At 40.1% G+C, this 15,372-nt stretch overlaps 1 protein-coding gene across 4 annotated transcripts in view; it reads left to right on the top strand.

Moving 5' to 3' along the window:
• The window catches only part of CSMD1 (CUB and Sushi multiple domains 1), a 991,444-nt gene that overhangs the window by 791,825 nt on the left and 184,247 nt on the right, over nt 1-15,372 (top strand). For all 4 annotated transcript variants that reach the window (XM_079969603.1, XM_079969602.1, XM_079969604.1 and 1 more), the window contains 2 exons: nt 2,009-2,165; nt 13,176-13,367. In XM_079969603.1, coding sequence (XP_079825729.1) covers nt 2,009-2,165; nt 13,176-13,367 — 349 coding nt within the window. The remainder of the gene's footprint in view (nt 1-2,008; nt 2,166-13,175; nt 13,368-15,372) is intronic.

Below are 15,372 nucleotides of genomic sequence, written 5' to 3'. Positions count from 1 at the left end.
TTTATCAGGGAAGATTGTGTTAAGAGATGATGTGGTCAAGATCCAGAAGTACATGGGGATGAAATATTGGGTGCTGTTTCTTTAATCTAGCTGAACAGGTTAGAATAAAAAAGAAAGAAAGGAAAAGCCGGAAGTTAAATCTGGACAAATTCAGATCTGAAGTAGCTGAACTTCAGGTCAAGCTACAAAGGCAAAATTACTTTTGTAACTTTAGGTAGGTTGAGTCTTCATAAGTCAAGGAAAGTTTCTGACTGGGCCTTCACAATAAACTATGCTAGACCAGTTGGTGGCGTTTGCTTTCAAAACAAAGGAAACAAAAGGAAAAAGATAAAAGAAAATCAAGGTTATACAGACTTCGGTGTGCTTCTAAACATAAGAGGATGGTCAGTGCTATTTCTCTAGGAGAAGAGGTGTTGGAAATCAACCTTGTTCTCTTATAATAGCAATGGTGCCCACCTGAGATGAGTGAGTTCCAGCTTGGGGGGGGGAGCCCTGAGAAGGTTACAATGGATGTAAATTAAGATTTACCCATGCATCCTCTACATTAAAATAATAGGGTCTGCGGAGGAAGGAAACAAATAACCCATTAGGTCCCTATTACTTCCCAATGTGAATTTCGCCCTGCTCCCATGTAGGTTTAACACACAAGCGGCAGCCTCAAATAAAGCTATGGTTTTCATTAAAGCCCCAAAGCTAAAAAGAGGCCTGTGCCCTATGCAGAACTTTGCGTTATCTGTGGTGAAACAACAATATCCCTAATGCTTGAGGTTTCTCTATTGCAGTGATGGCCAAACTTGGCCCTCCAGCTGTTTTGGGACTACAACTCCCATCATCCCTAGCTAACAGGACCAGTGGTCAGGGATGATGGGAATTGTAGTCCCCAAACAGCTTGAGGTCCAAGTTCGGCCATCACTGCTCTATTGCATAATACCATTTATATTCCTATGTGTTTAGACCAAGTAGTTCTATGGGCTGCAGTCAGGCTCAGTGCAGCCCTTTATGGTGTTGCCATTGAATTTAGAATTTGACAGTTTAAAGCATGAAAGGACAGGTGTTTTATCTTTCAGAAACTAAGAGCCTTGCTTTCTGACCTTCACTGGTTCGTGCAGAATGCTGGGGCTTTTGAGAAATGGAAAATTTGGGGTGGTTATGTTGGAAATGTTTCATTATTGAAACATCCAGGTCAATGTGAACTTGGTGCTTTTATTCAGGTTCTCGTTTGTTCCAAGAACCTTTTATTATTCTTATTATTTTTAAAAAAAACATATTTCCTGTGTGGTTTGAGCCATTATAAAAGCATGTCAAAAATCAACAGTATTAAAAGTGAATTTGAGTTTCCCGTGCAATATTGTGAACTGAAGATAAACCCGTGCATCCTTTGTTTGAAAACAGGAGCTCACCTCCCTCTGAAGTGGTATCAAATGTTATATTTCTTTTTTATTAAAAATGATTTGAAGACGAAAATCACCTCAGGCCCAGAATCTGAAATAAAAGGTGACAGACTAGCTTCACTTCTTCAATCCTGCTTTTTAATACATTTAGTCAGGAGGGAACAGAGGGGTAGAGGTTACTTTTGCCCCCTCATCGGTGTTTTCAAAAGAGGCACCTTGAGTAAAATGCCACAAACCTTTTCAGCCTTTATTAAGTGGATTATAGAGGGGGAAGGAGACACGAGGTGACAAAATGCTAAGGGATTGAGCCGTGAATAAATATTAATTTTATTCAATGTGAGCTTCACAAACCTTTAAAAAAATGACTGACAGACTACTAGTATATTACTGTGTGTGCCTTTTTTCCTTCTTCATATGAGCTGCATAGCCAAGATATTACAGGCAGAAGAAAGCTGTGTTATTTCCTATCTTCTTATTGGAAGTTTGGGTGGTTTAATTGCATAATAATTAATGGCATAATAATTAATTGCAAACAGAAAAAGAAAAAAAGAATGCAACTTCTGCTAGGTGGAGTTCTGAAATAGTTTGAAACAAATAAATATATTTATTTTTAACAGGTATATGATGGAAAAGACAGCTCATCACGTCTGTTGGGGTCCTTTACAAAAAACGAATTGATAGGGCTCATTCTCAATAGCACATCTAACCACTTATGGATAGAGTTTAATTCTAACGGATCAGATACAGATCAAGGATTTCAGCTCACATATACAAGTAAGTAGCATTCATGGAAACGGGGTTTTTGTACGGTGGGAGGGTGTAAGCATTTTACTTAGCTAACATGATGTAACACAAAGTCCTAAGGATTACTTCTTACTACCTACTGTGGTTGTGAGATTGGATTTTAATTCCTTTCTCTGTTGGAAAGGAGAGAATTTTAGACATACTGCTTAAATGCAGTATTTTCAACTTCAGCATATTATTTTGTGAACACAGCAGTAGGTGTAAATAAAGAGACTGGGATAAATAATGGACCTGGGTTGAGTATATCAGTGGCTTCTTACGGCTTGCACATTCCCAGTTGGATGTTCAGGTGATGATAGTTCCACCATTCAGGCGTTTGTGGAGCTTGTGGCTCTCGTATGTTACTAATCTGAGCACTAATATGCAGGAAACTATAGCCAGATCAAGATTCAAAGAAGCAACCTTTTACTCTATCTAGAGAAGGAAAGTTAGGACGATAAAATTAACCTGGAAAGCCAAAGTTGCCTTTATTGGTGAGGTTTTTTGTTTGTTAAAGACACCCTTCCAGATCTGAATTTGATTTTTAGCCTGATCTTCCCCCAAACAGCTTGCTTAAAACACAAGTTCAAAAACACTGAAATGCAATCAGACATTTTTTCATCACATTTACAATTGAGATCACCTTTCATACTTTGTTTTGCTTCATGATAGCTTTCCAAGCGGGCACCAAAATTCAGCTTACTAACTTAACTAGTATAGGAATAGCTGGAATATCCTGGAGTATACTTTATGCTTCTATGAGAGGAGAGAGGTGTAACTGCTCCATTTTCAAACAGTTCTGATAATCATGTTGTCTTAGACTGGGTGTGTACTGAAGTTGAACTGTCCGGGTGGTTTTGGAAGTACAGTTGTACCTCGGCTCCCAAATGCCTAGGGAGTCGAACTTTCCAGCTCCCGAACAATCAAAAACTGGAAGAGAATGTTCCAGTTTTTGAATGTTTTTTCAGATGCCGAACATCCGACGGGGCTTCCACAGCTTCTGATTGGCTGCAGGAGCTTCTTGCAGCCAATTGGAAGCAGTGCTTTGGACACTGAACATTTCAGAAGTCGAATGGACTTCTGGAACAGATTCTGTTCAACTTCCAAAGTGTGTGTGTGTGTGTGTGTGTGTATATATATACACACATATACATACATACATACATATATACACAGATGCGCGCACACACATTTATTTATTTATTTTCTTGGATTTTTTTTATTAAAGCTTTATTTATGTATCCCCTTGTAGCTGAAGCTCTCAAGGCAACTTGCACAGTAATTAAATAAATACTGAAAACATACACAAAGAATGAAAAAATAATCACACAAAACATCCTTCCAAGTATACTTTCCCCACCTCACAAGTTATCACATAAAACATTAAACCATCTAATGAGGAAGAAAATACATAGATTGCTTCCCCCCTTTTGTTAACCACCATTGTATCTTTGGCTGAAGGGCAGTAGGATATTTAATAAAGAATACAGTAATAGTAAATAATTGTGTGCGTAAAAAAGGATTAGCCTTTTATGGTATCTTATGTTCTGTCTACAAAATGTAAGAGTCATATAAAATGGAAGAACTCCCAAAAGAAAACACCAACCATGTCATCAACTGGGGGGGAAACTGAACTGAAATCAACATAATTCAAGGCATTTCATGAAAGTATGAACATTTCTGTCATGAATTTATAGTTGCATAAGAGGCACTTCAGTTTCCACACTCACAGAATCCCTGTGAATTGGTTTTGTGTTTGTGTGTTTTTTAAAAAATACTATACAAAATCATAATTCATATTTAGTTCTTTTATTGTTTCACTTTCATTCTTATTTTCAAGAGACAAAAAAGCTTCAGTGTGCGAACCAGAAAGGGGAAGCATGGATTGGTAAAGAGAAAGTTTTTGGGCCATTATTTCTTTGGATCAAAACAAGTAAAGCCTATGTTGCTTCTGCAATTGCATTTCTAAAACAAAGCCCTAGATGTTTTCGCCCAATTAAAACTTGCCTTGCCGTGACACCTGTAGTTACTGTGGAGAGAATATGATATAGCCTCAGGCATCCCCACAGTTGGGCTTGGCTTTAAAGTTCTCAAACCAGCAGGAAGATTTTGTCATTGCCGTGTAAGGTGCTAATATTCTCTGCTGCCTGGCTGGTTACCCCTTAACCTTAAAAATGACATTCAGAACAAAATGAGAATGGGCTGATATGCCAGGTGGCAGGCATGAAGACAAAGAGGCACCAAGTATGTGAGAAGAGAATAAAATCAAAATAATAGAACATATAAATTCATTTGGCCCACAGCTGGCACAATATGTGCACGCGTGCAATGCAGAACCTGAAAATAAAGCCACTGTAAGCTGTGATTTATGTTTACCATTGTTGCATGTTGACAAGAGAGCTGAAATACATCTCCGTGCTTTCACATCTTTCTTTTTTCCCCTTCAGAGGACCATCCTGAACAGTTTGCTTTTTTCCAGTGTCTTCTGACCTGGAACATAACCCTCTATTCTTTGTCTTAATCTTTCACCTCTGCAGAAGACATGCACTGCACAAATACCAAAAATAAAAATAAATATGAATAGAGATTCCATTTTTCATGGAAGTGTAAAACTCTCATTCCAAGTTGTGTCCGAAAACAACCCATCTCCTTTAATTATTTGATATAATGGTGGTTGGTGTACATGAATTCTCCTATCCAGTGAAAATAGCCAGAGGCACGGAGACCCATTTATTAAATACAAACACAGTTGTGGTTTTCATGGAAGAAATGGCCTGCCTGCAGTAGTTATGTTCAAAACATGGGTGCTCTTGCAACATATAATTTTGTTGTAAGCCACCATAAGGAAACATTGTATTTTCATCAGTGGCTAATAAATTTACAAAGACAACCAAACAATCAAATAAATAACAGTAGGTGCCATAAATCATGCCTGGGTCCTTAGGAAGCAGCCAGATGTTTGCCTTAAGGATATTGATAGAAGATCAGGACTGCAAAAAAGAGTCCTTTATGTTATTTTCAAAACTGCTTTTTTTTGGGGGGGGGGACAAAAAACAAAGACCCCTTAAATATACTCCCCACAGTGTCATAAATTTCTTTACTACTTTCCTTGTTAAGAAATACTGCCATTGGGTTCAGTACATTTGAGACCTTGTATTTGGGCATGTTAATCCTGATGCTAAACTTTTGGACTCAGATCAGAGGCACTGGAACTTCAATGAGCATATCTCTACAAATGCCATCAGAAGCATTTATATCATCATATCCTTAAGATGGAGGGACGCAGGTGGCGCTGTGGGTTAAAGCCTCAGCGCCTAGGGCTTGCCGATCGAAAGGTCGGCGGTTCGAATCCCTGCAGCGGGGTGCGCTCCCGCTGCTCGGTCCCAGCGCCTGCCAACCTAGCAGTTCGAAAGCACCTCCGGGTGCAAGTAGATAAATAGGGACCGCTTACCAGCGGGAAGGTAAACGGCGTTTCCGTGTGCGGCTCTGGCTCACCAGAGCAGCGATGTCACGCTGGCCACGTGACCCGGAAGTGTCTCCGGACAGCGCTGGCCCCTGGCCTCTTAGGTGAGATGGGCGCACAACCCCAGAGTCTGTCAAGACTGGCCCGTACGGGCAGGGGTACCTTTACCTTTATCCTTAAGATACAATTTCAACATGAATGTAAAACAACACCCGCTTCACTAAACCCTTTGATTATCTCCATTTCTTTTCTGGACTTCAAAAGTATAATTATATCATAAATTACATGGCAAGAAGGTTTACACAGAACAAAAATGTACCACTAATTTGCATCAACAGAACTTTTTCAATCGATTTAGAGTAATGGGAGAAAGGGGAAAGTTTGTGGTGGGTACACCACCCCTAACCTAGGAACATTCAGTAGCCTGTATGAAGAGATCCACTATATTGTTACAAGTTTGTGGGTGCTAGACATCCTAAATTATTAGTTCCAGTAGGTGTGACAATTTAATTAAGGCTTGAGGTGTCAAAAGCTAAGTAAGCTAGGTCAGTCTCCTGTGTGTAGTTATAGCTAGATTGTGTTTTGGATTGTGTGCTAGACAATACTAATCCTCTGGAATCAGCATGTGTTAAAGGCTAATTAAGCCATGCTGTGTGAGATGATAGCCTGGGGATGGGCCATTAAGAACAACACAAAGCATCAAAGGGAGCTATGTGAGAAGGTAAAGGTGTGGGTCACCCTTCGCTCTAAAGATAATGGAAAAGATTAGAGAAGTTTAGGGCTAGGAGTGATGTAATGTAGGAGTAAGTAGTGAGATGAAAAGAGAGTCAGAAAGCACAATGTTGGTGTCCGTTTGAATGGAGGGCTGCAGCTGTGGGGGAAGCAATACCCTCTTGGAGTGTTAAAGCGGGGAGCCCTTCCATCATAGATTCAGGTTGTATATATGTGTAAACAATCCATAAAGATATTGCAGTCTCCACTGTGCCTCATTTCCAAAAGGAAACATTGACCCTGGGTAAGTGAGCCTGGAACCTCTGGAATCATGCACCACTCAAGGATTGGGGTGGAATGTAATAATATGCATAGTTCTCCCAATGTGTTTGTCTAGCTGCTTCTTTTGCATAACTGGCCCGTGTGGTGCAGTGGTTAAGAGCGGTGGACTTGTAATCTGGTGAACCGGGTTCGCTTCCCCGCTCCTCCACATGCAGCTGCTGGGTGACCTTGGGCTAGTCACATTTCTCTGAAGTCTCTCAGCCTCACTCACCTCACAGAGTGTTTGTTGTGGGGGAGGAAGGGAAAGGAGAATGTGAGCCGCTTTGAGACTCCTTCGGGTAGTGATAAAGCGGGATATCAAATCCAAACTCTTCTTCTTCTTCTTCACCCAGGCTACTGCATACACATGGGTGGTTGGAGGGAGATCTGTTGTTGTCGGTCCTGCTTTCCTTTCTGCACACATATGTTCAGTCACCTTAGATTGGTTGCCTGAAAAGAGCTTAGATTTTCCTTAATCTCATTCACAAATGTCAGGAATTTTGAAGTGGTTACAACTTCAGCTGATCCTGGGAGCAGGGGCATGAGTGTGTGTCCTGCTTCCCTGTGCTAATGTGATGTCTTGTTAAGGCAAGTAAAAGTAGCCAGAGATATAGAAGCCTAATCAATCATTACTATCTTCCGTGATTAACACTGTGCGAAATGAAGAGCACTGCTGTGCTTTACTGCCCCTGTTCATGTCATCACATCCTTGATGGACCCATCTACAAACTTTCGTTGCACAGTAGTCAACATTCTGAAGCTGGGATCCTGATCTATATGTATAGTATCTGCACAAATTTAGAATGCTGTGCAGTCAATCAAACAGGTAGTGGAGGGAGATGGTAGAATGACATGTAATGTTGAAAAGTTGTAGGCCTTGTTTACTGAAAAGTGTGTGTGTGTGTGTGTGTGTGTGTGTGTGTTTGTGTGTGTGTGTGTTTGTGTGTGTGTGTGAGAGAGAGAGAGAGAGAGAGAGAGAGAGGGAGAGGGAGAGGGAAGGGAAGTGTAATTCTAATGCCAGAGAGACTTTAAGTTGTTATGTTCTTTGCAGTCAGACTGCATAACACTTCACCCCAGGTAAAAAGTCTGATCAGATTAGAGTTTAAAATAAACTGACAGAAACCTTAAAATGCTTTTTTGCTTGTAAATGCCCTTGTATAGGCTGAGGAATTACTATTAGAATAGGCAGTGCATTCTCTGTGATGCACTGGACAGGTTATGACACAGAAAGGGGATAAAGAATATTATTGTGCAGTTGGTGTTCATGTATATTTACTTTATGGGCCCTCTACCTGAACTCTGGTTTTTCTTGTTTATAACCCTCAAAAGGTATATTGTCATTTGACAATACAGCTCATTTGGCATTTATATAGAGCAAGATACCCTTAGAGGAAGAGATTGAACAGTGTCATAACAGGACACAACAGAAACACCCATTCTGTGAAAGAAAACGCATAATTTTACCTCACTTGGAACTTTCGCTTGCTGTTATTCAACATGACTTGAGAACACTGAACAATTGCTCACTTCAGTTCCTTCCATATGAAGGTTGATACCTAAAATACATCATCTAGAGTTCTGTTGCTAGAATTACCTTTTCCAGACTTAAAGTGATAACAATATGGCATGAAAGGAAACTCAGTGGTCAGAGGAAGATCAGTTTGGTCACTGATAAGGAATGGAAGCAGACCCAGTGCACTCCGAAAGGTTCCTTCAGTTACTTTCCACCATCTTCACAGCACACTCTAGTTATTTTTGCTTATTTCCTGAGATATATGGGGCTCAACAGGGAAAGGAGCAATCTGTCATGTTTGGTTCTTACTACCTGTCAAGTAATACTCTTGGGATCTCCAAACCTCACCCCAGCATCACAAAAGCGGCTGTTTTTTTAAGGTGATTGCCTTTCCTTCTGGAAGATGGGAAGAGATGCAACTGGGGGGGGGGTTCTGTGTCCCCCTTTGCCAGAAAGCCATTGTGTATTCTGATCTATTGAAAGAAAAACAGCTCAGCTTTCACTGTGAACAAAACTAGCCTTTCTGTGCTCAAGATTATACAGCAACTGACAACAGAAAATCAGATTATAAATTTTAGTTTGGACAGTCTAGACTTCCAGCTGAATTAAAGTAGTGTTTGGTGCTTCCAGAGTTCAGCTGAACAAAAGTAAAAAAGCAGAAAAGTTTAAAATGAAAAGGTGCCAGTACTTTTTATCAGTGAATACAGGCACAAAAAGCACTGGGTTTAAGTATTTGGATAAGCTTTCATGTGAGGGAAAGAACTTGAAATTTCCTGTGCAGGGTAAAAAAAGACAATGAGTAATGGCAGCAAACATTTGGGTTGGGAGAGAAATTTGATTCAGTGCACAATTTAACGGCAAACCTACCTAATTCACATTTTCTGGAACAATAAGAGAGCAGAAATATAGCCAACCTTTGAATGTTTTCTGCATTTTTCAGTGCAGTTCTCCAGCCAAGTAATATATAATGGGTTAAATTGTGCAGACAGCGCATGTATTCCTAAAATACACAAGTGCATTCTGTTAGGGGGAAATTGCCTTTACAAAAAATGGTTATATTCATCAAAATTGCATACAAAATTAGGATAAATTTGAACTAAAATGCTAATTTTAATTTTCATGAGGATTCCAAAAAAGAGAAAAGTGATTTGGAAGTGTAGAGAACTGAACTTATGACGTGAAGAATTAGAAACTGGGAGAAATGAAAATTGGCATATTCACCCATCCCTATTGAGCATAGAAGCAGTAGCTGGCAGCACTGGGGTCAGTGAAATGCCATGCCTGGGTCCTCCACAGGACCAAATGGGCAGAAGCTAAGTGAAGGTCTGCTGGCTTGTTTGCCACAATTATTTACAACAATATCTAAAGCAGTGGATGGGGACATGATTGGAATTACCTGGGAACTGGCTGGATAAATCCAGGTAGATGTAGTGTTGCTTGCTCTCCTTGCTGACTTTGTCCTCTTGTGGCCTACAGGATATTTTTTAAAGCAGGGGTGACAAAGAACATGTCTTAAGCTGGAGGCAAATTTAACAATGAGAATCCACAGTGCAATGAATACGCTCTCGGCTGCCCTGAAAACTAAACATGTGCCTGCCACCCACTCCCCTACCTACCTGCCTACCTACCTGAGTCCACTACTGCTTTCACGATCTCCTCTTCCAGCTGCACAACAAAATGACTCACAGCCCCATGCCACAATCTCTTCCCCATATCAGAGTGCCTATCTGTTTCCCAGTCAAATGAGGAGAAGGCAATGACCAGGAAGTCAGTGAGTGGGAAATGGCCAAGGCTTCCATATCAATATTCAGATTGTTCGCATGCTACAACTCTTAACAGGGCATGCACAGTATTTTGAATTATTTTCTTATTGCATGTGTTTCCAGCCTTAGTTTTTCCCCTCCCACATTTTCTAACTGGTGTTCTACCTTACCGGCTGCGTCGCATAGATTCGCATTTGTTAGAGCCAGATTTAATGTGTTCCCCTCAAATGTGCTGAGCAATAGATTTTCTAACGGTAAAACCTCTGTTTTATGCGCATGTGACAACAAATCAATAGAATCCCTTTATCATATCTTGTTTAATTGCCCCTTATACATTGTTCCCCGATCAAGGATTCTGAGTTCAATCATTCTGGAAATTGTTGCTAAACCACCTGAATTACATCTAGCTTATCTACTCCAGGACATTGACTCTTATAGAACATTACAGGTTGCCAGATTCCTGATTTCAGTTCTTTCATATAAAAGACTTCATGGAATCCTGCATGACTATTAAAAATCTAGTAAACTCTAGGCACCATCTTTATCTTCAAGGCCATAATACGGTACATCTAGAGATTGTAAGTAATGTGAAGGAGATTATGCGTTGAAATATTTTAGTTGATGTTTTAGATTGTAAAATGCTATTTTATTTGTTGATTTGTTTTACCTTGTGGGCTTATAGCCGAATAAAGTATTATCTATCTATCTAACTGGTGTTCGCTGGGGAGGAGACATAGGGGAGCATCTTCCTGGCTAAGTACTGGTAAGTTGCCCCCAATTAGCAACAGCAGTCAAACTTCTGGTTCAGATTTTTTTGGATTTAAAATGCATTTCTCCTCACATCTCTTCCCGAAGGAGATTATCATCCAAGTGCATTGTTAGGGGTCACCTCTTTTCTGAAAGGTAAATGCATCATTTCATCTTATTATTATTCTTTTTCTGTGGCAAGGTGAAATTGCAGGGACACGCAAGCCTGCAAGTTCAGATTCAGCCTTGTGAGCAATCCATTTGACTTGAAGCTTTTTAAACCTAGTTGTGTTGATAAGTGATGATATTTTGCCACTAACAATTTTGACAAGTGGTTAAGTATAATGTTTTTGACACGCAATGTATCACTGCCTATACATTGGAAGGAAATGTTTCTTTTCTGTATACAGTGTTTGTTACAGTAAACAGTGTGCAGTCTTGACAAATAACACTCAGAGCTGACTTGCCTTCTAATATGTCGGCGGATTTTTCTGAGGCTACTTATTACCTACCCATCAAGGCACCTGGTGCCAATAAGCAGATTCATCATGTTTTCATGTCTGTATGATTGACATCTGTTGCTGAGAATCCCCAGCAAGTTTGCATTGCAGTAATTTGAATCACAGGTCACATCATCAGAAATGTTCGCTTATTTTCACTTATCTGTGTGGCTCCAGCACAAAGAAGCACACAGAATGATCCATGCGTACATCTGCACCTTTTAACTTTACTTTTAAAGCAGCAACTCTGTTCTGCTGTGTTGTGCTGCATTTGAAACCGTTTCTGAAACTTTCTTCTTTGTCATCTGGCTACAACTGAGTTTCTGATTTGGCACAGATGATATGATCATGCTGCTTTTTAAAAAACAACAACTCTCCCAGTGCTTGAAAACTGATGCTTAATTTTGGAGCCTTTTAAAAATGTAGTGGTGTTAGATATGTCAGCCTACCACAGATCTTAATGGTTTAAAAGTAAAGTGTTTAAGGGAAAGAGTTAAATAGGTTCTTACAAACAAAACAAAACAGGTAATGCACCCTGGGTCAGATATGTAGTATTTATATTTAAAAAATCTCCTTCACTTGACTAAGTGATAGTTTAAAAGTAGTGTTTCAGGGCTGTGTTTGGCTGGTTTTGGCTTTTGCCAAACGCTTTTTGAAGCAGTGTGAGTAGTTGGAGGGGAGAACCAAACTAATAATAATAATAATAATAATAATAATAATAATATGGATATGGATCCACACATATGCACACAATAATGTAAGTCTTTGTGAGCAACTTAAACCTTTTTATTTAAGGGGGCATTTGGGGCCGAGCTCATACTTACTTATTAGAAGTGCTGTTGTGCTATGCTTTGTATGTTGCTTTCGTATTCTATAGTACCTAAATATATTTCCCCCAAGTTTTATTGATTTCAACTTGAGATGCATTTTCACAGTACGACAGGATGCAAATACTTCAAAAAATAAGCGGGAAAATACATAATACATTGCTATTTGTAATTTCCATGTTGAAATATCGCCATAAATTTAATGCACCCATGACATATGTTGATGGCTGTGCCTTATTTCTTCAGTAATTAATAAAAGGTGTCCAGTTTTCAAGAGATCATCACATTTTTGTTTTCTGACATTGACTTCATGGCACAGGAAGGAATAACATCAGAAGAGCCCCAATATTGGACAATAGTGAGGTCAAATTTGAGGATCTCATTTATGTGAAATGAAGATACTTTTTGGGTCGAATTGGATGATATGCTCACCATTCTTATCCCCCACAAGTGGCAAGAGAGTGAAAACTCAACTTCCCACCCTGCCCTCCAGGTACGCCTGCCCCACCTCTAATTCTCCCAGATGTCCCCACATTGGGTGTAATGTTTGAATAGGGTATACATGCCTTAACTCATGTGGGCATGAACAGCGCAATATCTGATTTAAAATCTGAAAACCCAATTAGGGTCTCTGTACATTGGATTTTTACATGTGTTCATATTCACATGGTGCACCCACATGTGGACCTAGGATGTCAGACGTGGAATAGGCATATCTGGTGGGCAAAGTTCTAACTCCCTGCACTGCGCATAAAAACAAAATTAGGGAGACTATAATCTTTGAACTTACTGATAACACGTAGCCTCAAATTTTCTCCCTATGCCACACTGCCATCCACTCACGAAAGAAGATGGATTCCCCTCTTCCCCATGCAGTTCCTGTGTCCCCTTCTCCCCATCCCAAAAACAGTATGTTCCAAAGGATTAGAGGAGCCTCAACATCAGCATGGAAGGCGAAATGTGGGAAAGCTGCAAAGGGAAGGGGAATCTGTGACTATCTCCGTGCTTTTCTCTTCTGTTAGAGGTGGTGTCGAAAGCCCTCCCCATGAGCAGACAGACATGGGGAATCATCTCTGTTATTGGTTGTGAAATGACTAATTGTGTGCCGCAATACAGAATTCAAATGTGTGTTTCCATATTTTGCTTTCCTTTATAGGCTTTGATTTAGTGAAATGTGAGGATTCTGGAACGCCAAACTATGGCTACAAGATTCGCGATGAAGGCCATTACACAGATACGGTTGTTTTGTACAGTTGCAATCCAGGCTACACAATGCACGGTAGCAGCACTATTACCTGCCTAAGTGGAGATCGAAGAGTTTGGGACAAGCCTTTGCCGACTTGTACAGGTAATGTTAGATAACACGGTGATCTAAAAGTTTATTGTTAAATGCTTCATAGCTCTCTTTATGGATAATGCATTATTACATATGAGATAATGATGCTTTGAAATATATAATAGATATAATCTATCTCAGGTTTCCCCCAACCACCACCATATACATATATTGAAACTAAATATGTGGGCTATCTCTGAGGAAATCTACTACTACTCTCCCTGAAATTCTTTTGGCTTTTCTTGAAATTCCTCTGGTATGCTTTTACCTTGATTTCTGAAGGACATTTGATGCAGCCTAGGAATGAATGAACTACAGACTACAATAAATGTTGACGTCCCTATCAAAACTCTTTCAGTTTTCTTCACATTTCTTACCCAAGGAGAAATCTTCAGATTCACCTCATGTTTTGCCTTGAAGCAAAATTCTGTGGTAATTCTTACTAAAAAGAATGCTCGTTCTCTGTGAGGTCTCCATGAATTATTTTGTCCTATCTGGTATTGTCTAAACTGACCCCCTGCAAAATTGGTGGCAAATTTGGGTCCATAGCTAGAAGATTGTAACAACAACAACAACAACAACAACAACAACTTTTATTGCCCTTGTCCCCAAATATATAAGTCTTCTTGAATGTACAAAAGTATCCCCCCATCTCTCCCTGTCCCTCACTGAAACACAGGCCAGTTTCTTAACAAACCATCATTTAGCTGTCTTGTGGCAAGGCTAATATTTGTGTATTGTTCTTTGCATGGATTTTTACTATATCATATTCTACTCATTTTCTCTTCACAAGGTATATAAGACTAGATCACTTGTATGCTTTCTCCATTAATAATGGGATTAATGTGAAATTCAATATCTGAGTTGCTCTTTATCTGAATTGTTTGTTTTCATGAGGTCACACACAAAACCTGGTCTTATTATCCTGCTGAAAACTGGAGATAATGAGCTTTCCATAGTAATTCAGAAATTATTCAAGCTCAGAAAGAAAGAAAGAAAGAAAGAAAGAAAGAAAGACCCACTGGAATGGCTGACAGTTGTTCTGAGCCAGTCCAATATCTTTCCTAGTCTTCGGATCCTTCTCACTATCCCTGTATGAGGAGTGGAAAAATGTTGTGAGGGCAAAATAGGAAGTGGAGACCTACAGCCATGCTCGTGAGCCATCTGTGAGGAAGGGGCTGTCTCTTCGCCCATTTCACCCATGCAGTGCCTGTTTTCTGTCCCCATAGGAACTAATAACTCCAGTAGTTTCTGTGCGGTGAGGAAAAAGCTCTGTGTGGGCAAAATTGGAGGTATAGCTGAAAAGTCTTTTCATACGAGTAATCCATTAGAGGGTGAGTACACTGGGACTTTAGCTGCCTGTCTTTCATTGAGATGGGCTTTTGAGGCAGATAGCTAAAAAAACACACCAAGAGACATATAGCTGGGTTGAATAAGTGACACTTTTATTTATACAGTGGTACCTCGGGTTAAGAACTTAATTCGTTCCGGAGGTTCGTTCTTAACCTGAAACTGTTCTTAACCTGAGACACCACTTTAGCTAATGGAGCCTCCCACTGCTGCCGCACTGTCACAGCTTGATTTCTGTTCTCATCCTGAAGCAAAGTTCTTAACCCGAGGTACTATTTCTGGGTTAGCAGAGTCTGTAACCTGAAGTGTCTGTAACCTGAGGTACCACTGTATAAACCCAAACCTGCAGAGCAAAACTATTGGTATAGGAATTGCTTATGTTTATGGGAATTATGCAGCTATAAGGGCGACCAAACCCCTGCCAGGCCAGAAGCAAGCATATTTGCCTAGCCCTAACTCCAGCCACACCTTGAAGGTAAGTAGGGAGACCTACCCACCCCCTTAGGGGCCTACAAGGTTGAGGAAGCCTGCTCTCACGTTCAGGCCTTAAGCTCTGACAGTCATCCCCAAGGGTCCCTAACATGCTATCCTAACATGCTCTGCTTCCTATACCTTTCTGCAAAAGTGACATGATTACCCTGTTTAAAAGGGGTTACAGTCCAGGAGC

Source organism: Podarcis cretensis, assembly GCF_951804945.1.
Source record: "Podarcis cretensis genome assembly, chromosome: 3".
NCBI classification, from domain to species: domain Eukaryota; kingdom Metazoa; phylum Chordata; class Lepidosauria; order Squamata; family Lacertidae; genus Podarcis; species Podarcis cretensis.
This window is presented reverse-complemented; position numbering and strand designations above follow the sequence as displayed.